At 55.1% G+C, this 23,160-nt stretch overlaps 1 protein-coding gene across 1 annotated transcript in view; it reads right to left on the reverse strand.

Annotated features, from left to right (window-relative positions):
* Positions 1-244: 244 nt before the first annotated feature.
* The window catches only part of EPHA8 (EPH receptor A8), a 53,094-nt gene continuing 30,178 nt past the window's right edge, over positions 245-23,160 (reverse strand). The window contains exons 4-17 of the mRNA XM_039564101.1: positions 17,163-17,318; positions 15,550-15,885; positions 13,221-13,345; positions 12,937-13,099; positions 12,070-12,166; positions 11,348-11,415; positions 10,737-10,862; positions 9,743-9,928; positions 9,074-9,135; positions 8,526-8,735; positions 6,396-6,545; positions 4,995-5,185; positions 3,811-3,966; positions 245-2,516 (exon numbers count right to left, since the gene is read on the reverse strand). Of these exons, the coding sequence (XP_039420035.1) occupies positions 2,402-2,516; positions 3,811-3,966; positions 4,995-5,185; positions 6,396-6,545; positions 8,526-8,735; positions 9,074-9,135; positions 9,743-9,928; positions 10,737-10,862; positions 11,348-11,415; positions 12,070-12,166; positions 12,937-13,099; positions 13,221-13,345; positions 15,550-15,885; positions 17,163-17,318 (2,141 nt within the window). The 3' untranslated portion in view covers positions 245-2,401. The remainder of the gene's footprint in view (positions 2,517-3,810; positions 3,967-4,994; positions 5,186-6,395; positions 6,546-8,525; positions 8,736-9,073; positions 9,136-9,742; positions 9,929-10,736; positions 10,863-11,347; positions 11,416-12,069; positions 12,167-12,936; positions 13,100-13,220; positions 13,346-15,549; positions 15,886-17,162; positions 17,319-23,160) is intronic.

Genomic DNA, 23,160 nt, shown 5'->3' on the forward strand with positions numbered 1-23,160 from the left:
GCACCCCTTCCTTGGGAGCCTACAAACATCCTCTTGGCTCTTCCCTGTCCCTGTGGGCCCATCCCATGGATACTCCTGCTTTGCAGGGAAGCATCCTTCATGTGTGGGAGGCTTTCTGGAGCAAGGGAGGTGGTGACTAGCTGAGCATCCCAGTGCTGGCCCCCCCAAAGCAGCTGTGGTGTCCCCCATTCTCACTGCAAGTGGTGACAGCTCTGTGCAGCCCAATGACAATAACAGGCAAGGAGATGGATCACGGAAAGAGGGGTTTTTATTGTCCAGGAGGAAGTGCACACTCTGAACATAAAAGGCAAACCCTGCCCCACCATCCCCACAGCCAGGAGCAGCCCAGTGACCCCATGCTGCAGGATCTGACTCATGAACCACCTGGAAAGGGGCCATCTGGCAGCTCCCAGCCTCAGATCCTGCATCGCACCTGACTGGGGTTGCCCAGCAAACCCCAAGGACACAGGTGTGGCACTGGTCTGACCTCTGCTCTCACCAGTGTGTCCATGACGGAGTCCCAAATGTTGGGAAGAGAGGACAGGGCCAGCACCCAGCCCCCTGTGCTGCAGGGCTTGTGTGAGCTCTGTCACGTGCTGGCTGCAGGGAGGGAGTGTGCCAGGGCTGAGTGCAGGACGCAGGGTGCAATACAAATGAAACAACACATTGCATCTATCCCCCTTACAAAAAGCTTCCATAGGAAGAAGTAAAGTGCCCGCCGTAGTCAGAGAATCCATCAGGACACAAGCGCCCTGCATGGAAAGCCAAGCCAGCCCTGGAAAGGCTGGTTTAGCCAGAATTATTGCAGCTGAGAAATGGCTTTAACCCGCCCCCCACCCCCCTTGTGCCCAAACAGGCCTGGCAGGAACAGCCCTCAGGCCAGATCCCGCCAGCACCTGCATTGGAGTGATGCTGGGTGTGCTGTGCCCGTGCGAAGGACAGGGTGCTGTGGGCCAGGCTGGACCCCGGCAGGGAGCATGGCTCCCTCCAGTCCCTCTCCTCTCCGGTCACCCCCCAGCCCAGCCATGCTCCCAGCAGACATTTTTTTGCAGTGAGTTCAGCCCCACAACTGAGGCTTCTGTGCTTTGAGACCATTTTGTGTACTTAACATCCTATTTCAGTAAAACAGTTCCCAAACCCATAGAAAATTGTATTTACACCAAAAGAAACTCCCAGCCCACAGCCTGCCCTGCTCCCCAGTTCATCTGTACCTTGGCACCCAGCTCAGCCTCTTGGACCAGCTCCACACATCTTTGGAGGCCACTGCTGAGCACCAGGCAAGCTCACCCAGAGAAATGCTCCTGTGGAGGACAGACCACCCTCCCAGACACTGGGGTCACCACCAGTGAGATCCTCTGTGCCTGGAGCCCCTGCCCTCAGCCACAGGATGCTGTGATTGAAGCTGGAAATGCTGTCAAGACCCTTCCTCTGCAGGTGACCCTGCAGCTCTGGGCACTGGCAGCCAGGTGATAGCACAGCTCTTGGGTTTCTCTAGGACAATATAAGAACAAAGAATTGTTTCTCTGTCCCTCCATCATGGGAGATGGGAGCATACTCTCCCATTCCTCTCTGTTCTGGGGGAGGCCAGGACAATTCTGCTGGCAGAGAAACCTGAGCTTGCGGCCCTAGAAAACATGCCTGGGCTGCCTGGAGGGCTGTGCTGGATCTGGGGAAGAGTAGTGCTGGTGGGTTAAAGAGGTGGAGAGTGTCCTGCAGCACTCCAGGGCTTCTTGAGGCTCCAGGTAGAAGGCCCTGGACAACTCTCCTCCAAGCTCGGAAGTATGGTCTGAAGGCAGACCCAGCTGTTCCTGGCACTGCCACCTTGTACTCTGTCCCCTGCCCTCCTGCTCTTGGTAGAGGTGGACCATGAAGTCACCTTCAGGCTGGTGCAGTTCAGGAGGTCCAGGCTGGAGTATGCTGGGAGGTACCGGAAGCTGCTGTGTGCAGCCTGTGGAGCCCTGCTAGTTCAAGATCCAAGGAACTCCCCAGCTGCCTGATCCAAAGGAGTTGTGTGCCATGGCAAGCCCAGTCCCACTGCTCCTGGTTATTGCTGATGTGTCTGATACCCCTCCACCTGCAGGAGCAGCTGGACCATCCCACTGGGTGGTGGGGTTGCCTCCTGTCCTGCATAGTTGTGTGGAGACCCCCAGTCCCACAGGGAAAGAGCAGAGTCATGATGTGTCCCCAGCCCACTTGGAAGGCTGCTCCCCCCTTCAGGTGGGGGAAGGAGGCAACAGGACCACCAAGGTATTTGGAATACCGTGTTTCCACCAACGCTGAAATCAAAGAGATGCTGGCAGGGCTCCAGCTCCTGGTGCCCCTGTTCCTGCTCACCACCCTGCTGCCCCTTTGCCAGGGTAAGTGTTAAGGAATGCCTGATGTGGCTCTGCAGAGCTTGTGATCAGAGATGCCTCCTGGGGCTGTTTGTGTTCAGCAGCTGGGATCTCATGGCCTGGATGCTGCTCAAGATCTTCTTCTGGTGGCCCATCATGGTGATTCCCAGGCTCCGAACATCCCTGGAGAACAAAAACACTGTCAAAGACACCTGTGCCAGGCCCCAGGGAGACAACTGCACCCCATGGACCAGCCCAGGAACCTGTGCCTGGCTCTTCTCCACTTGTCCATCAGCACAAGGCTGGTCCTGACGGGGGTCCATGGGCATCCTCCCAGGGACAGAGAGACTGCCATTCCCTTGGGCACGTCCTCCTGACAAGGCCACTGTGACAGCCCTATGGGGAGCAGGATCACTCCTGACAGGCTGGCAGGTGACAAGATCGATGCTCTGAAATTGGATTCAGTTTTAGTGAGATGCCCTCAGATAACCCAGTCAGAAAGACGGATGGATGAGCCTTCCCCATTCAAAAAATTCTCTGATGTGCATGAGAAACAGGGATCACTATCAGCTCAATCCCAGAGCAAAGGCCCCATGTACAGCCCCCGATCGATGCAGACGACAACCCTCTGTCTGTGTCTCTCTGTCTTCCCTTTCACTGCCACAGGAACCACTGTCCAGCAGCTCCATGCCTTTGGACAGGGAACAAGGCTCCTTAGAGGCTGCAGAGGTTGTTGCCAGCCCTGTCACTACTGGTAACAGCACGGGATGGGGGATGTAAGCAGGCATAAGGGTAGGAGCTGGTATAGTTGCCTTCTTTTCTGGTACCGCTTGGATGCTCCACCTTGGAAACTCCCTAGACAGGTGGGAGATCAAGTTCCTCACAGCAGGAGGGTAGTGAGACAGATCTTAACCCACCCTTGGTCATGTGTTAATGACCTTCCAGTGATGCCTCCCTGCTGGCTGCACTGAGCAGGGAACCAGTCCTGTGCATGGGGTCTGGCAAAGCTCCAAGGTAATGCCCAGCTATTATGTTTTCCCAGTGATCCCAGAGAAGTTGCACAGGGTAGCACGGCCACACTCTGGTCCAGAGAGGCCTTTTGCAGGGGAAACAAAGATGAGAAGCACAGGGAGACAGCAACCTCCCGCCTGACCCTGCTGTGACCAGGAGGTTGGATTAGGTGACCTCCTGGAGCACCTTGCAACCTGACTTGCCTCCTATGGGCCTATGGTGACATTGGAGAGCCACCACAGAGCACTGGAGGTGACTTGGTGCTCACAGCCTCTCAGTACAACTCCCACACCTTCCCTCAAAGCTCAGCACAGCCTTGGACATTGTCCCAAGTCTCAACACCGTTTGCCTAGAGATATGTATGGGGCACCAGGGACCAACTAGAATGAGCCAGCCAAGGCAGGACAGTCACTGTTTGGGGCTAGTGGATTGGTGCAGGGACACCCAGCCACGCCCTGCTACTCACTCGATGTTCATGCGCATCACCATGCCCAGGGAGGAGTACCCAGCCATGGCAAAGTTCTCCCGGTAGTGCCCCAGTCGGATGGAGTCCAGCCAGTCCTCCACAGTCAAGCAGCTGGTCAGGTCGAGGAGACCCCTGTCCAAGCGTGTCTGGGTGAACCTGGGAGCAGGACAGAAGGGGTTAGACAGAAAGGTTGGTCCAAGGTGACCAGGCTGTGAGGGCCACCTGAATGCACCTATAGAATCAGGAAAACATTAAGGCTGGAAAAGCCCTCTAAGATCATTAACTCCAACTGTTGACTCAGCGCTGCCAGGGCTACCACTAAACCATGTCCCCAAGTGCCACATCCACACCTCCAGGGATGGTGACTTCACCACTGCCCTGGGCAGCCTGTGCCAGGGCCTGACCTCCCTTTTCATGAAAAAAATTTCCCTAATTTTAAACCTAAACTTCCCTTGGTGCAACTTGAGGCTGTTTCCTCTTGTCCTGTCCCTCATTCCCTGGGACCAGAGGCCAACTGCTGCCTCGCTGCCCCCTCCTCTCAGGGAGTTGTGCAGAGCCACAAGGTCCCCCCTGAGCCTCCTTTTCCCCAGGCTGAGCCCCGTTCCCAGCTCCCTCAGCCGCTCCTGGTGCTCCAGCCCCTTCCCCAGCTCTGTTCCCTTCTCTGGACACGCTCCAGCCCCTCCATGTCTTTCTTGTCGTGAAGAGCGCAGAACTGACCCAGGATTCAAGGTGGGGACTCACCAGTGCCCAGCACAGGGAGGCAGTCACTGCCCTGGTCCTGCTGGCCACACTATTCCTGATCCAGGCCAGATGCCGTTGGCCTCTTGCCCACCTGGGCACACAGCTGTGACCCTGCAGATCCTGCAGAGCAGGACAGAGAGAGCCTTCACAGGCAGGTAAAGGCAGGGATGCTGCTGCATGGGCAGGGATGCTGCTGCATGGGCACTGCTGCACTTCCTTGGCCTTGGCATGGGGGTGCCATGGAGGGAGCAGGGGGCTGAAGTGCAGGAAGTTCCTCACTACCCACCGCTACCTATGCCCACGGGCCCTGTGCGTGTCCATGGTCCCAAGGGCAGCCATTGGTGCCACAGCCAGTCAGAAATAGCCCTTATTCCTGCAACCTACGTGCCCTGCCCAGTATCAGTCATCAGCCCCTGCTCCCACAGGGGTCAGGGAGCCCTCACCTGTTCACGGTGCCCATGCACTTGAGATTGTCAGGGTTGCGGATCAGCTTGTCCAGGATGCCCACAATCTGGGAGAAGCGAGGCCTCTCGCTGCGGTCCTTCTGCCAGCAGTCCAGCATGAGCTGGTGCAGGGTGGTGGGGCAGCCCATGGGGGCAGGCAGGCGGTAGCCTTCCTCCACAGAGTTAATGACCTGGAAGGAAGCCACACGCCGCAGTGGAGCTGCACCCCCATCCCGCTCCCAGCCCCCGATGGGAAGATCCGTGAGAGCTGCTGGGGCCATGGGATGGGGAGCAGAGGGCTGGGCACAAGCTTTGTGCTAAACAACAACTGAATGTCTGCGTGCAGGCTCTAAGCAGAGCTGGCAGCAGGCTGGACACCACACACATACAGGAAATCAATGCTATGACAGCAGAGTTATTTAGTGGTGCTGTGGCCTAAAATATTGCAGCTTCCCTCCAGCAGACAAGCCACGAGGGCTGCACTCACACTCAGTTGTTCTACAGCCAGGGCGTGGCACTGGTCAGCAAGGCTGGAGGAAACCCTGCTTGAAGGAATTGTGTGGAGGAGGTAGTGTAAGCCACTGCATTCATGCCCTGCTGTCACCAAAGCCACCACAAAATAAAAAGAAACCTAGGAAGAGAGGGGAGTCCCAGCACAGGGGGAGATTTATAGAACACATAGGTTAAAAAAGGAGTCCTGTGATTCTGCAGAGCCAAAATACTCATTTTACTCATTTACTGCCTCCTTTTGGAAATTTTGCCCTCAGGTTGTGGTCAGGATTATAACCTACATTCCCCTTCAGATTTCATACTACTCTTCAGGTGAGAGTGGCTCCACACAACTCAGACAAGCCCAAAGCCTACAGCTCGGTGGGGCTAGCCTGAGGCTGTCAGCAACCTCACCTGGGCACTGGAAGGGATGGATGCCCAGCACTGGGACTGGCAGGCTGGTGCAGTGCGGCTGCAGGGATCCTAGGGAAGCCCTAACCCCTTCCAGGGACTGGGAAAGGTGGCACAATGTGCGGAATCTCTCCAGCCAGCAGAAAGGCAGGACTAGGGACAGCCACGGTGCACACAGGCAGCGTGGCAGCGACCTCCCTGCCTGCATTCATACCAGGCACTTGAGTCAGTGTCCCCAGGACGGGGCAGGACTGGGAAGGGCCAACAGGTAGGTCAATGACCAGTGAGCTCCGGTCACTCCTGGGAGCCACGGGACTGCAAAGGCAAAGGCTGTGCAGTGCAGAGATGGACTGCTGTCCCCACAGAGGGGACGTGCACCCTGTGCACAGCCCTGTGGGGATGTGAGGAGAGGCAAGAGCTGATCCTTGGGGCCCTGTTCCCAGCCCCCCACCACGCTGGCCTGGGGAGGGCAGGAGGAGGGGCAGGTTTGGCAGCACTCACGTCCCGGTTGGTCATGTTCCAGTAGGGCCGCTCGCCGTAGGCCAGCACCTCCCACATGACTATTCCATAGCTCCACACGTCACTGGCTGAGGAGAACTTGCGGTATGCGATGGCCTCGGGAGCCGTCCAGCGGATGGGGATCTTCCCCCCCTGGAAAAGTGAGTGAGAGTGGAGGCTCAGAGCAGGCAGGGCTCAGCATCCTGAGCTCTGCAGCTAGGACAGCTGTTGGACAAGCAATAAGCTGAGGTGGCGTCTTATGGGAAGGACTGAGGAGGCAGTGTGCACAAGATAAGCCCAAAGGTGTGTGTGAAGGACGACTTCAAGGTGTTTCCAGCAGAGCAGGGAGAACACTGTGCTCTTTTACAAGGTCTTCATGGACAATTTGGTCCCCCAGTGCTCAAGAGACAAGGAATTCACAGTGATGAAGAGGACCCCTGGGCTACCAGAGTACACAAGCACAGAGCTGACCCTGGGTGCAAGCAGAGAACCTGACTTGAGCAGACAGGGAGAGTGATGGGATGTGCTCCCTGTCCTTCCCTGCTTTGACAGGCAAACACCGAAAAAGAAGACGCATTCAATTAAAGGACCATGCTGACAAAAATTAGCAATGTATGGACCAAGAATGCTTTTAAGCTGGAAATGTGGTTGCCAGACATCTGAAGAGGAAAATTGCAGTATAGGGGACATTGGCTGGGCTTCCCAGAGCATCTGGGGCAGGAATGGTGTGTCTGGGATCACCTTCCAGGGATACCTGTATAGGGAGAGTTGCCTCTACCTCTACCCAGCTCTGCCTGCCCTGGCACATGCCTTGATAAGGACTGAAGATGGAACAACGTGTCTCTTGGGAGAGTCCCTTGGGGGAAGCAATCTCCTGAGCACGTTGAAGACAACACAGGAGGAACACAAGTTGCTGAACACAACAGAAACCTCATTTGAAGGGTACCCTGACTGAGACCTCACCAGAGATCCTGACTCTGGCACTGCCTCCTTGTGGTTCAGCTCCACCCACACTATACATTATCCAGTCTTCCTCCACAGCAACCAGCTCTGGTGGGTTTCACTGCACTGAGGTGCCTCAAAGCAGCAGAAACCAAGCAGCAGGAACCTCCCCCAAAGTTAAATTATCTGGAATGCCCTGCTACTTCTTGAGATACCAGAGGGAGCAGGTGAGTGCATGGACACACAAACAGTGAGCCCCTCTGGCTCAGCTTCTCCACTTTGCTGAAGCCATGAAGAGCATGAAGGCCACGTTCGTCAGGCTGGGCCATGGTGCACTCATCCCTCAGAGCTGCAGCTGCTCTGGGACATGCTCGGCATCAGCTACCCCAAAGGAACCTGAAGCCCTTTCTGCTTCTGTAGTCTTGGTCTTTCTGAGAAATGATGCTTGGAATCCTCAGCTACAGCTCCAAACTGGCCTCCATCAGGAACAGTCTGTCCTCCAGATATGTGCCAGGGGAGCACACTAATTCTTTTCATGGAGAGAGAAGAGCAAAAAGAGTTCATTTTATTTAACATATTCTATGTATTTCATGAAAATGTGTTTCATTTTGCTTCTGATGACCTCCCATGGAGGAGAACATCAAGCTCCAGAGCTGCCAGGTTGGCTAGAAAAATCTCAACATGGCTTCACAGACAAAAGTGTCCTGCATGAAATAAAAACACAGGTTGCAAAATCAATTCCCACCTTTTCCACATCCATGAATGAGGCAGTCACATGGAAAAACCAGTGTGTGGCCACAATGCTGAAGGGTAGACCAGAACACCCCCCTACGGATTGACGGGTCTAGGACAACTGAGGAGTGGATGGAGCTACACAGCCTAGGGAAGGACTCCAACAGGGACACGTAAGCCACACGTGCCCATGGGAGCAGTTGGTTGGGGATGTTTGATAACTCCCCGCCCTCCCATCCTGCTGCTCTTTGTTCACTGCACACTCAGTTCTGGGATGTCCCTGTGCGAAGGACAACGCTCAGGACCTCTTTGGGTTTGAGCTCTTGGCCCAGATGTCAGCAGGAGGTGACATCACCATTCCTGCCCTACCTGTATGGGCTTGAGAGTCTCTGACTTTTCCATGTGTCAGTGGCCTGAGGCAACAACAGTCACTAGGGACCAGCACTGTGAGCCACCCACCGTGGTGGTGTACGCAGCATCAGGGTCGTCCTCCAGGACGCGGGAGAGGCCGAAGTCGGACACCTTGCACACCAGGTTGCTGTTGACCAGGATGTTGCGGGCGGCCAGGTCCCGGTGCACGTAGCCCAGGTCAGACAGGTACCTCATGCCCGCCCCGATGCCCCGCAGCATCCCCACCAGCTGGATCACCGTGAACTGCCCGTCGTGTTTCTGGAAAGGAAATAACCATCCTGTTGGTGCTGCTGTCATTAAACCAGCCCCCCAGTGCCTCTCATCTTTGGCTTAGTCCAAAGTGCCTCCAGCTTGTGCCCCTGCCCACTTCCTTGCCCTCTCAGTGCCTCTCACACATGCTCAGGCAGTTGTCCCTGCCTTTGCAGTGTCACTCCAGGGAGCCAGACACGATGCCTGGAGCCTGTGTCTGCTGGAGAGGTGAGAGCCCAGCACCCACAGCTCTCTCTAACACAGGGCTTTCAGTGGCTGAGAGGCTGAGGAGCAGGAACCAGCCCCAGGGGATGTGCAGTGAATGAAAATACAAACTCCCTCCTTACCCTGAGAAAGGTGTCTAGTGAGCCGTTCTCCATGTATTCAGTAACAATCATTACCAATTTGCCTGCAGAAGACAAGGGAGGTCAGGTTAGCAGAGAAGTCACCTTCCTCCGGGAAGCCCAGTGCCAGGTTTTTACTGGGAGAGACACGAAACCAGGCCTGTGGGTCTTCTGCAGCCCCTCAGACTGGTGTCACCCCTGCGCTGGGCAGGACTGGCCCAATGATGGGGATGTGGCAACAACCCAGACAGGTACCCCTCCCTCCAGGTGCCATTGATATGGCTGGGTCAGCTTCGTCACCCTGCTGAAATTTGCATGCCATTAGTGTAAGGCTTTGCATCAAAATGTGCCTTTTTGGAGGAAGACTTCAAATTGTGATTCAATACAGGCAGCCTTTAAAGTAAATGCCTTTGAGTAGGACATCTCCCAAACCAACAACAACCTGGAGCACACTGCAGAGCAAGGTGTGGAACTGCCACAGGAACTTTGTCCTGGAAGAGAAGGCAAGGGCGTGGCTGTCCCAGGTAAATGCACGAATCTGAAAAGCCACTGGGGCAGTGAAGGATGGAGTGCACCCAAAGCGAGCCCTGACCCCCATCTCCCAGGCTGCTCACAGGGAGATACATCCCAACTCTGCCCCGCCATACGCTCCCTCCCCTGCCAGCCACATACTCCTGGTGACCACACCCTCCAGGTGGATGACATTGGGGTGGTCGAACTGTGCCATGATGCTGGCCTCACTCAGGAAGTCGCGCCTCTGCTTCTCCGTGTAGCCTGCCTTCAGTGCTTTGATGGCCACGGCAATCTCCCTCTTCCCTGGCAGCTTCAGGCGGCCGTAGCACACCTCTCCAGACTCCCCTGCAAGGCAAGGGAAAGTGGGGGCATGGAGAGCTCCTCCACTTCTTGCACTCACCCACCAACACCACAAATCATCCAGTCTGTCAGCATACTCACAGCATGCCCCAGCCCCTCTGGGTTTCAGTCTGAATTTCAACCCCCTCCAACCCCTCCAGGATTCAATCCTCTGAAAGGATTGCTCAGCTCTGGCTTCCTGTTCAGGAAGGGTGGGAACATCAGAAACCACCTGTCTCTGGTGCCTTTCACTGAAGGCAGAGGGCCAAGAGCAGTGATTGCAGTGGCACTTGCTTTATTGTTTTTAATGAACAAATTTGAGAGTCTCAGAGCAGCCAGGATGACCCTCATCATTTCTCTGGGTTAAGCCCTTAGGGTGCTGCTCGTGAAGTTCAAGCTCCATCTCTGCACTGTGCTTCCCTGAAAGCCCCTGCTCCTATGCAAAATTCCCTTTTGTTCTGAAAATTTACCATTTCGCTTGCAATTTCATTTGCATCTTGTCACCCCAGGTTTTTCATGGGTGCATGTTGGGGCACCCATGGGGACAGGCTGAGCCATCTGCTGTGCCAGCCTGAGCCACCAGTGCCACACCTGCTGACGAGCAACCCCCTGCACCAGGCTGCTCCAAAGGGTTTATTTCACTCCCCCAAACCCCCACTCTATCCGAGGTTTTGATCTCACAAGGATAAGGAGCAGATGAAGCCCTGCTGAGCACGGCTCTGATCCCAGCGAGCCAGGGGCACGGCACAACCTCAGATCATGGATTTCCCCGAGCAGACACGATCCAAAGAGGCAGCTGGGCCCCAGGACTCACCAGACCCAATGACCTTCTCGATCTTGATCCGGGAGGCCTCTATTTCACGGGTGAACTCATGCACAGCTTGGCAGGGGTCCTCGTACGTGTGGGGGTCCACATAAAACTTGGACTCGGGGAACTTCACTGCCAGGTTTCAAAGTGGAGAGAGGAGATCAGCACTCTCAGGCAGCCGTGCTGGGAGGAGGGACACCCAGCAGCAGGGCAGAGGATGGGCAGGGGCAGGACAGGCTGAGGAGCCACAGAGATGCAGCACAAGGAACCCTAAGTCACTCTTTGGCCCAGCAGTGTCCTCAGAGCAGTTCAGGACCAGGCTGCCCAGGCGTTCTCCACATGATTGTCCCACTCCATCACTCCCCCCCCCCGCCCGTGGCCTGCTGCTCTCTGGGATGATCCTGCTGCAGTCTCAGTGCACCCTGTTCAACCTTTCAACCCCATTACCAGGATGCCCCTGGGATCAGAGCCCCCGCTCAAGTCTCCTAAGACATGTTCCTAGGAGGAGGCAAGATACAAAACCCCTCCCCCTGGAAACCACAGCAGTGTCAGGGGGTAACAGTCCAGCTCTGCCCCTCCATGGGGCTGGCTGGGGTCCTTCCCAGAGACTGTCCTACCTTGCCCATTCTGATAATGCATCTTCTCCTCATCAGAGTCCTGGAAAGCCTTGCTGTACCCACAGTGCCTGCCACAGGGGGACAAGGGTCAGAAAAAAGCCCCCATCCCCCATCCACAAGCATTCCAAAAGCAGGGTGGAAGGCAGTGCATGCCGGGGCTGTGGGCAGCCAGAGAAAACACGTGGCCATCCACCAGCTGCATCCCTGCATCTCGCTGGACTGACACTTTGGTCTGGATCAAAGAACTCTCCAGGTGCTCTCTGAGGCTTGGCAGTGCTAAAAGTATGTGTGCTCCACATGCCTGGCTCAGCCACACTCAGACAGAGCACACAGTCTCCCTTGGATCTGTCTGAGGTAGAAAAGATCTCTCCACTCCTGACCTACCCACCAGTCCATCCAGGCAGCCCTTGTACTGGTACTAGTTCTGGTACTGGAATTGCTATTGCCTGTGCTGCTAATGTTCCATATATCATATATTATAGTGTATATACCAATTTATTACTATTGAGCCTGCTGGCATGAAGAGGGGAAGATCTGGAGACTGGCTCTGACTCAGGGAAAGTGGTGACCCTTAAGTGAAGTCTCTTGGCTGCTTATTAATCCCAGACCTATGGATGCTCTGGACAAACTGAAAGGCGAAAAGTTGTGCCAAAGTTTTCCCGTCCCTCCTGTCCCTGTTGGAGACCTCCAGAAAATCCCCCTGGCCTCCAGAAAACCCTTACCTCTTCTTGCAAATCAGAACTACCAGCAAGGCGACGAGGCCAGTGATGAGTGTCAGGCAGATCCAGACGATCGTCATCGTGTCGTACCGGAGAGACGCTGAAGAAGCAGGGTAGGAAGGGGTGAGCTGAAGTGGGGACTGAAGTGGGGAATGCACTGCTGAGCTCAGGAGTGTACCTACCCCATGGTCTTCAAAGGTAAAGCCTTGGGATGACCATGGGGTCATGGTCTTCAAAGATGAAGCACTGTTCCACTTACTCCCAGTTTTAAGCCTCTCCCAGTGTTCAGGGACCATTTGCATGTGGGGAAACCAAGCCAAGATCTGAGAAAGCCATGGTGACACAGCAAACTGGTACAGAGAGGAGATTGGAGCCTCAGGACCTCTCTACGTCTTCCCTGAACTAACTGCTACATCCTTCCTCCCTCTTCTTTCTAATGTATAAGCATAGATTCATGGAATCATTAAGGTTGGAAAAGACCTCTAAGATCACTGAGTCCAGCCATCAACCCAGCACAGCCAAGGCCATCACTAAACCACATCCCCAAGTGCCACATCAACAGATTCCTCAAGCACTTCCAGGTGTGGTGATTCCACCACTATCCTGCGCAGCCTGTTCCAATATCTTCTTCCAGTGAAGAAATATTTCCTAATATCCAATCTAAACCCTGTTTCAATTTGAGTGTTTCCTCTTGTCCCAAACATCTCAGGAGTGCAACCTCAAGCAATCCCTGCAGGCTGAAATGCCAGGGGATGTGCCTCCAGGCCCCCTCCCTGTGTGGTGGAGGAACAGTGGCCACGGAGAAGGGCATCACCAGGGTCCATGCTCTCTGCCCCACACTTCCCTCACCCCACACCTGCACACACTCACCCGGCTTCCCAGTCTCCACCTCCACAGTCTGACTGAACCTCCCACAGCCAGCAGAGGTGCGAGCCCGCACCTGGAAAATGTAGCGGGTTGCAGGCTTGAGCCCAGAGATGGTGGCAGTGGTGCTCTTGGATTTCAGAGTCGAGTAGCTCTGCATTTCCTTGTCCTGGGGACAATCAGCAACAAAACTTTATCTGCATCAGCACAGCGACCAGAGTCTTCCAAAGAAGCCCCTTGTGCAAGGCTGGCTGATAGCAGGGGCCTCTGAGAAACAAGCTCAGCGTTACCTTCTCGTAGTACTTGATCTCGTACTCCAGGATGATGCCGTTGGGCTGGTCCGGCTCTTGCCACAGCAACGTGACACTGTTCTGGCCTGTGCTCTCCTGGTGCACCACCACCACCTGTGACGGGGCTGGGGACCAGACACAGGGGGTTAGGTGCCTGCTGATGGGGGGGAGCAGGACACAGCAGCAGGGAAGGGTGGAACTGGAGCCCCAGGCAGGACCCCTGGCTTAAATCAGGCTTCTGGTTTAATTAAAGCCATGTGGAGATGAGTGCTGTGATGGGGATTGCAAACAGGCTTTTCCTTGCTTTGGCTGCCTCAGTCTCTTTCCCATGGAGTGAAGCAGCTCTGAGAAGATGAGAAAGGAGGGCACTGTCCCAGGACAGGCAGGAGGGGACACTGGTGATTTGCTGTGATCTGGAGCCAGAGAGGAGAAGTACCAGTGGGGCTGCAGGTCATGGAGACCCCTAACAGGACTCTGTCCTCTCTTGTTCCACCTGGGATAAAGGGAGAGGGGCAGGGGAAGAGGGAAAGGGGAGATGATAAGTGTGGTCAGGGTCTGAGCACCAGTCTAAAAGTGCCCTGGGGGTGCTCTGCCGCCCTGGTATATTTGTCATCTTCCCAGGCCTGAGCTGGGAGCCTGTGAATCAGTTCGTGTACCTGTAGCCACGCCTGAGCTGTTGCTGTCACAGCTGGAGGAACCAACTCACCAGCCTCTTTTCCCACTGGGAAAATACCCACTGGAAGTTCCTCAGAGTGTGATGGCCAGGTGCAGCCATTGGGTATGGCTCATGGGAAGTTTCAGGCCCCACTTGTGAGCTTCACTGTCAGGTGAAAAAAGAGATGTGGCAGCCCTGGGGAAGACAGCTGCTGTGGCCATGGCTGCAGTGCAGGGGTGTCACTGGAGCAGCACAGAGACCAAAAGAGGCCACACAGGGGCTGCGGCAGCAGTGGGGCACCCAGGGACTGAAGGGCAGCAATTAAAGCTCAGTTCATCTTTGGGGCTGGCTCCTCTGAGAAGCAGAAAATGCTGCTGGTACAGAGCACCCTGGGGAGATGGGACAGGATGGGATGCTGGGAATCAGTTAAACTGCATGAGCATGGGCAACGCCTTCGCTCCAAGCAGCCCCAAGGAATCTGTGCTGCATCTGCCTCAGCCGTGCTCAGCCTTTGGGGCTGGGGGGACAAGGGTGACCAGCACCCAGGAGGTCCCCCCATGCAGTGTCAGGGTCCCTCAGCTCTCTGGAGGGCAGGGGGCTCTGTCACATGCAGCAGCTGGAGCACAGTAGCTGAACTACCAAATTCCCAACCCTGCTGCTTTCACAGCACCTGCTCAGAATCCATTTTGCGGCTGAGAAGTCAAAATGGGAATATTCAGCACTTCCTGAGAGCATCTCCATCTGAGGCATCAGGCTGAGGCAGCTCATCAGCACTTGGAGGGATTGTGAGGGATCAAGCCAGCAGGACTGAGCCACTTCCACATGCTGCAGAAGCGCTACAGGCTGGCATTAGTGACAAAGGGACCTGTTCTCATGCCAGCCTTGAGCTATCCAGCAAGGCTCCCCAGGTTTCTCCTGCTGGTACCCCTGCCATGAGAGCAGAAGGGGCTCAGCATCATGGGAAGTTCCTGGGGGCTCATTTCAAACTGGGAGGACTGACAAGGAAGGTCAGTCCCTGCTCTGAACTCTCTGCCCACAGTGTGCTCCACGGAGAAGTGCCATGGAGCAAGGTCCTGTCCTACCTGGGCTACAGCACTGCTCAGTGGTTTCCTGGGGAAAGAGCATTTTGCAGTGAGGAATTTGCAAAGGTGAGACATGCATGGGAAAGACTTTTCCCAGCAAACATTGCTGTCACTTGCTGGGGCCTGGCATTGGTGTGAGCTAAGAGCAGAGCATGAACTGCTGCCTGGCCCTTTGGGAAGGAACAAAAGGCTGGAGGATCAGCCTGAAACATTCATGCTCCACTTAGTGTTCCTGTCAATAAACGAGTGTTCTCCATGTCCCCCGTCTCCTGCAGAAAAGGAGCCTCCAACAGCGGCTGCAGGCTGAAGTGAAGGGAAAGGAGGAGGAAAAAGGACACCATGAAGCAGAACCAGAGAGGGATAAGAGTTGCCTTGGGCAGCAACTTGTCCCCAGCCCATCCCAGCTCCCCGAACCCACCTCCAGCAGCAGAGAGGACAGGGGTCACATCTGGCTGTCCCAAGCCCATCACCAAACCAGCCCTTCACTGCTAGAGCAGGTTCTGGATCCCACAGACACTGGCTGGAGCAACGTCGGAGCAACATCAGCATCACCCCCACAGGCCAACCCTGGAGGGGGGTCTGCTCCTCCTACCTGCCTGGTTTGTCGTGATGTTGGCGACTGCGGCTCTCCTGGACTCTAGGCTGAGGTCGGAGACGCCGTTGACGGCCTCCACCCAGAAGGAGTAGTTGGTGTGTGCGAGGAGGTTGGTGACGGTCAGCGCTCCCTGCACCAGGCTCATCTGCTGGGGCACGAAGCGGATGCTGCTGCCGCAGGCCTCGCACGGCCCCGCGTCGCCCGCGCAGCGCCGGCACAGCACGTTGTACACGATGTCCGCACGGCCACCCTTGTCCAGCGGCGGGCCCCACTCCAGGGTCACAGAGGTGCCGTTCACACTGGAGATCAGGTTCACAGGAGCAGAGGGGGGCCCTGGAAGAGAAGTAGGGATTCAGACAGAGCGAGGGCTGCTGGAGTATTGGGAATGGTGGGGTGTGGGACCGATGGAGATGCACCTTGGGCAGCAGGAGCTGAGCGCACAAACACTGCTGCAAGGGACACAGAACTGCCCAGAGCAGGGAATGCACTGGACACGAGACAGCAAAGACTCAGCAGGGCTTGGGGTGAAATGCCTTGGAGGCAAAATGGTCTGGATCAGGATGCCAAGTGCCAGATGTTAGTTTTGGGAGAAGCAGGAAGCAATGGTGAAGCATGAAGATTTGGGGGAAGAGCCACAGTGCTGATGAGCTGGATATGCTCACCTAAAGGGAAAGGTAAACCCACATCTCCTTGGCGAATTAATAAACTTGGGTGGATATTCCTTAGGGAAACACAGGTCAGATGCTGCTGACCCCTCTTTCACCCTGGCCTCAGCTAGCAATGCCATGCCTGTCTGTCCTCCTGGACCAACTACAGAAAGGAGGACTCCCCCTGGGATGTCCTTGTCCCCTTTTAATAGCACTGGGCCCCTCAAAGCAGTCTGTTGCAAAGCTGAGCTGAGACCATATGACAAACCCTGGTGTCACTGTCCACCCACAGAGGAGGAGAGCACAGCAACACTTGCACTGACCCCATGGCTGCCCAGGGGTGTCTGACCACCCGATGCACTTCTGGGAAAGGAAAGCTGGGGTGGGGCCAATCACTTCTCCCAGGTAACAAGTGATAGGACAAGAGGAAATGGCCTCAAGTTGTGCCACGAGAGGGTATTAGAGAAAATTGCATCACAGAAAGGATGGTCAGACATTGGAACAGGCTGTCCAGGGAAATGGTGGAGTTACCATCCCTGGAAGTGTTCCAAAAAATGTGTGGATGTGGCACTCGGGGGCACGGTTTAGTGGTGAACATGGTGGTGGTGCTGGGCTGATGGATGGACTTGATGAACACAGAGGCTTTTCCAACCTCAATGATTCTGTGACTCTCTGATTCTGGTCAGTGGTGTTTGGAGAGCAGCAGGATGGGGGGTGACACAGAGGCAGTGAGGGAGTGCAGCTAAGGGGGGCTCCCAGCTCACGTGCCAGACAGAGACTCAGGGTTGTAGGGCTGGAGGAGCACCTTGGGCATCAGGCCCAGGGCCAGGGGAGAGTGCTGGGCTCAGCCAGGAGCAGCTGCCAGGTCCAAGGATGTGCCACGTGCCCCAGTGCAGCACGGCTGGGCACAGGGCAGCCAGGGGTACTCAGGGGGTACTCAGGGGATACTCAGGGGGTACTCACGTGTGCAGGCGGCGGAGGGGGGGTCCTGCACGGCACGGTAGAAGCTGCTGTCACAGCGGCACACGCGCGCTGCCCGGCTCTCCGAGTGGCTGTGCAGGGGACACTTGGCACACAGCTGGTCCCCAGGGGCTGATTTGTAAAATCCCAGCTGGCAGGCTGCAGAGAGAAGGACCCAGGTCAGAGGGATGTGCCTGGATGAGGATCATCCCACGGCTCAGAGGATCCCACCAGCACAAAGCTGGGCTGTGCTCACACATTGAGCACAGGAAACCAGCCTTCTCCCCTGCACCGGGGTGAGTCCCCTCCAGCTGCCCACCTGGAAACTGGGCTCTGTGGAAACTTCTGTCTGTTCCCCCAGCTGCACTTACTGCCATCCTGACACCTGTTCCCCACTCTGCTGTTCAGGAGCTGCCTGAAAAGCTCCAGCTGTTCTCCTCGCACCTGTGCCTGCTGTCCAGCCACTGTCTGCCCTCAGGACAGAGAGCACTGCAGGGATCAAACATGCAGCACTGGAAATCTATTGGCACCTATTCCAAAAAATCATTTATGGAGCAAATTTACAACACACTCCCCACTTCATGGTGGTTGCCACAAACACTGGCTTGTGCCCAGGTTCCCAAAAGCATCCATGTGGGAGGTTTCAGAAATTAAATCTCCACACCTGGGACATGGTACATGTCCCTCCACAAGACCCTGGGGTGCTGCCACACAGAGCAACAAGTTCCCTTGCACAAAACCCCAGGGAAAGAGCCTCTCTTGCTGCATGGCACAGCAAAAAGGCACCGCACGCCCACTGCTCTCTCTCTAGAGGCGGAGGGACATTCAGGCCAAATGAGACAGCCTTGAAAAGAAGTTTTTTTTCTGACAACACAACCTGCCTGCAGTTCCTCTGCCTCCTCCTGATGCAGGAGCTCATCCCACGCCAGGTCTGGCATTGCTCTGCTTCATCCTCCCCCCTTCTCCCAGCAGCCCCTCGGGTGGATCATTTGTCACACAAACAAACAGCTCGTCTCTTGTTAGGAAAATCGATTTGTTCAAGAGTGACATGTGGCATGTCAGGTATCTGTCTGGGGGTGGAAGGATCTGCCCTCTCTTGCAGGCTTAGATTCCAAATAAGGGAGAGCAGGCTCTGTCTGGGTCCCTGTACTCCTGAGGTACTTTTAGGACCACTTGCAGTGATTCAAGGATTATTCCTGGCTCTGACTCATCTCCGTTTTTCCCCCCTGAGGTAGTAATACCTTCATTTTCTCATCTTTACCTCCAGTGGCCAGATCTGCATACAGCCTCAATCTTTGCTTTCAGGCATGTAAAAGGGTTTTGTTTGTGATCCAGCATCCTCAGTGGGCTGGGTCCCTCCATGCTGTTTGCTCTGTTGTTTCAAGGTGCTGATTTGTTTTCTATTAATAACACTCTTTCCTTGCCACAGATCTCCCTGGACTGATGCTACCAGCATATTCCACCTATCACACACTGCACAGTGACACAACAGTTTTATAACTGAGCTACTCTAGCAATGGCAGCTGAAGGCAGTGCTCCAGTCACACATCCCTCATGTGGAGACCACTTGCTGGTCCCTCTCCAGGCTCTGTCACCAGTTTCTGTGGCACTTTTGCACCAAACGCTCTGTTAACAGCAGAGGAGTGATACCACTGGCAGGACTGCCATGTGCTGCACGTGCCAGAGGTGGTACCACAGGCTGGTGTCACAGGCTGGTGTCACAGGTTGGTGTCACATCTTGGTACAGCAAATGCCAGCAGTTCCAGACTTTGTTCCTAAATTCCTGCTCCTCCACTCCCCAAAGGGCATCAGGGCAAGGAGCAAAAATGCCCAAACTTGGGGATGCAAGGGAATGCAGATGTGAAATTGCAGCAGCTTGGGGCTGGTTTTGTTACCCAGCTCTTCTGGCACCTTTCACTTCCCCAATGGCATCAGGAGAGGAGAGAACACAGGGGATGCAGATTTCAGGGGAGGTTTGCTGTCCCTTGCCAGCCGCACCAAGGACAGCCCAAGACATTTGGCAGGTTCTGGTGCTGACTGGTGCTGATGATACCAAGAGATTCAGGGACTCTGCCCTTGCCAAAGGCCGCCTGATGCTGCAGCACCCTCCAGTCTGCAGCCCTTTGGTTTTGGGTGTAAGACTGAGATGAGCACTGATACATCCTGTTCTCAGGTGGGGACAAATCTGGGAGGCAGCTAGCTGATGAAAAAAAACCCCAACCAAACTCCAAAATAAATTGGAAGAAAGAAGATTTCCCAGTTTTTCTATGTGGGAAAGGATGAAGACACTGCATGAGCATGGCTGGGAGGTGAGCAATGGGACAGCCCCTGTCGGTGCCGGGCAGGTGCAGGTCAGGAACTGCTGCCTTTAACTTGTGCAAATGTCCCTTGGACCTGCAAACCACCATCATCTCTACGCATGCAGCAACCAGGGACTTGTGATTCCAGAGGCATTGGAGTGGCTCCCTCCACCACTATTTAATTAAGAGCAGAGAAATCAGTACTACCTCAGGTAGGGAGAGGCAGGCAGCAGGAAGGATGGGAACACGAAGCACAGCAGATTTGCACAGAGCAATTGTAATCACTTAGCATTTAATGCTGTAAAAAAGCCATTAATTACCTGTAGCAATGAGTCACAATTATTTCAGATGCACTCAAGGGGAAAATTATACTAAATGACAAATTACAGGTGAATTTGTGCACCAGGGCAGAGCCATCGGGAGCCAGCTCCCGGCACATGGACAGCATGAGCACACAGGGAGGGCTGGGGAGCACCTGGGGCTGGGGCAGGCACTGCCTGGGGGGTCATGCACCTCTGGGTGTCTCAGTGCCCACTTTAGAGGGAAGCAGGACACACGTGCAAAGCCTTTCACAGGCACGGGAGAGGGCACCAGCTTGAACCTGCACAAGGTATAAAATACCTCCAGTACAGGACGCCAGGCATGTCCTGCTCCAGATTGAGCTCTCTCATGCCATACCAGTGACATGCGGAAGACCAGGACCCCCAGGTTAGTTCTGGGAAGAGCAAACAGCAGAGAAGTGCCCAGCAGGAAAAATTCAATCAAATGCACCAGGTCTAAAACACACAGGGCTCCAGAGGTGTGGCTGTGGCACACACAGAAGCCTCCCAAATCTGCAGCCATGCAGCAGAGAGGTGCAAGAGTGGTTGTTCTGCTGTCTTCACTGCAGTCAACTATAGCCACCTGCCAGAAATGCCCTCCCTGGAGCCCTGGGGAAGGTGGGGTTTCTTTTATTCCCATTATTTGATGTAATTGACACCCTTGCTCTGAGTCTGAGGATCCTGCCACTTTGTGAGCCACCAGAAGTGCTGCTATGGAGTGCTCCTGTCCCCAGTGCCACCCCCAGTAACAGCCAGCCCCGCTGCCTGTCCCAGCAGTTTGATCTCACATGACGGTGTGGTTTTGCAGTGCATGTGGGACAGCAGCACCCCTTCACCTGCCACTCAGCTCAAGATTTGCACATCTATGTTCTTCCTGCAGCCCAAACACCTGGCTGATCCCAGTGTCACCAGCAGAGCCTACAAAACCCAGCACTGAACCTGTGCTTGGCAGCACATCTCTAGCCCTGTATCACCCCAGACCTGTTTGGATCTGTTCCATGGGGCTTCCGCTGATCCCCCCACCCTGCACTGCACACCTTGCCTGTTTGCCCACCCCACCAGCCCCACTCTCATGCGCCACCTGCCCAAAGGACTCCGGAGCAGCAGGTTTGCCTCAGGAACAGTGAACATGGAGGGATCTGCCAGCCATCTGGAGTTCGGTCCATTTGTTTCACTCCCCGTCCATCCTCTGGGGACAGGACAACATCTGCTAATAAGCTGGCAGAGCTCAAGAGATGATGGATGGACCTGTCAAGGATACGCTAGCAGGCAATGAGCTGCTCCTCTCCCTCTCAAGTGGCTGCCTGGGAGCAGTGCTCTGCAGGTGGCCCTGGTGGGACCACCAAGGGCTGCTCCAGTGGGGCTGCAAATGTGAGCACTGCCCCCATGTCACTCCCTCTTGGCTCTGTCCTCAGCCCAGGAGGTTTGGGCGGGGTGAGGGCATGGCTGAGAGGGTGACATGGGGCAGCTCTGTGACACTGGTGCCACGAATTGCCCCTTTTCCTGACCCTTTGACAGATCTGGGCATCCACAAGCACCAGAAGAGCAGTCATGTATCTCTCTTTGGCCATGCTGGGAAGAGATAGAGATGGAAATAAAGGTGTCACAGCCACTGTGACAGCCAGAGACAGGCACCAGTCCCAGAGCCCCCCAGGCTGCACAAGCCAGCACAGAAAATCCCAGCTCCTTTCAATCCAGTTTCAGCATGATGCCTCCAATCTCAGCTCCCATATGACACAGACACTGAAACAGAAGCAGGTTATTCTCAGCCCTGTCTTAAAATGAGGCACCTGCCTCATTGCCCAAAATCTTCTGTTTTAGCAGGGCTGTTCTCCTCCTCCCCTGCAACGCCAGGTCAGTCCTGGCTCTGGGCTGTTCAGTGGCCTGGAGGGAGTTTGGGGGTCTGGCTGGGCTGGTGCTCTCAGTAATCTCCTGGTCCTGACATCATGCCTCACCCCACAGTCCTGCTGGTGCTCACACACCCTCCTTGTGCTGCTTGTCCCTGCACTACCCCAGCCCTGGTCACCTCTGGCCCCTGAGCACCACATTAGCCTGTCCAGAGCCCCACTCCCACCTTGCAGCCCCTTCGCACAGTTCACAACTCTTCCCGCCCTCAGTACAACCCATCACACCAGTACACACCCCTGAATTTGTCTTTTACCACCCCAGACTCCAGCTCACATCACCTCCCTGCTGCTTGGCCCTTCTTCCCACAATTAACCCACTTCACACCCCATTGTACCCCTGAGTCTTTCAGAGGGGGGAACAGGAGGAGTTTTTTACCCATGACTGCCTTGCAAAGCCAGCAGAACCCTGTGCTTGAGGCTCCCAGCAAATGGCCCACACAGCAAAGGACACCCTGAATCCCTCTTGGTCACACCCAGATTTCACTGCCACCAGGACAAGCTGTATTTAGGAGGGTCCCACCCTTCCAAGTGGAGTAATTTCACTTGAAGTGCTGGGAAAACTGGAACCATAGTTGTACAGACTGGCTGCATCTCAAACTGGAAATCTGCATGATGCTGCCATAGAAAAATCAGCAGGTCTTAGAGTCACAGAATCACTTAGAATCAAACCCCCAGCCTTAGAATTCCAGAATCCCAGAATGATTTGGTTTGGAAGGGACCTCAGAGATCATCCAGCTCCCCTGCCCTGCCATGGGCAGGGACACCTTCCACTAGACCAGGTTGCTCACATCCCCATTCAGCCTGATCTCAGTACTGTTGGACACACACCTGACTCTCTTCTGCTCTTCCCCACATCTTAAAAAATGAAAAAAAAAAGCAGGAAACACCCAAATCTCAGTTTGCTACGAGTGCTGCTCTGCTGCCTGGTGCAGACATCCTTATGTGGGAGCGGAGGTGACGCTGTGCAGACTTGTGTAGGTGAGACAGCCTGGCACGCTCGGAGCAAAGGCTTTTTTATAAAGCTCATCCAGGGAAACGCTACAGCTTGCCGGAGTCAGATGGAAACAGGCAGCCTAGTGCCAGAATTAGAAAAAAAGCTGTTTCCCAAACTCAGTCTTGTCAAAGAGTTTTAGATAAAAGTATCCAAAGCTTCTGAAAAAACCCCACAGATTTCACCAAACCATAAACAAACCCAGAAAACAGAGTCTGGAGGAAGGGGTGGGGCCGAATGGGGCACCCCTGAAGGGGACAGTGCTGGAAGTAACCGGTAACCCTGTGTCGCTGTTGCAAGGCATGAAAGAGGAAAGCACACACAGACCACCAAGAACTTCATCCCATCCCTGGCAGGAGCTGGAATGCAGTTTGGGGGGGGCCCTCTCAGCACATCCATATGGCTGTGGATGTGTAGAGGGGCTGAGCTGGAAAATGAGGGTCCCCAGACATCCCAGGGCCAGCACAGCCCTCGCCCCCGCAC

Source organism: Corvus cornix, chromosome 21 (assembly GCF_000738735.6).
Source record: "Corvus cornix cornix isolate S_Up_H32 chromosome 21, ASM73873v5, whole genome shotgun sequence".
Classification (NCBI taxonomy): Eukaryota; Metazoa; Chordata; class Aves; order Passeriformes; family Corvidae; genus Corvus; species Corvus cornix.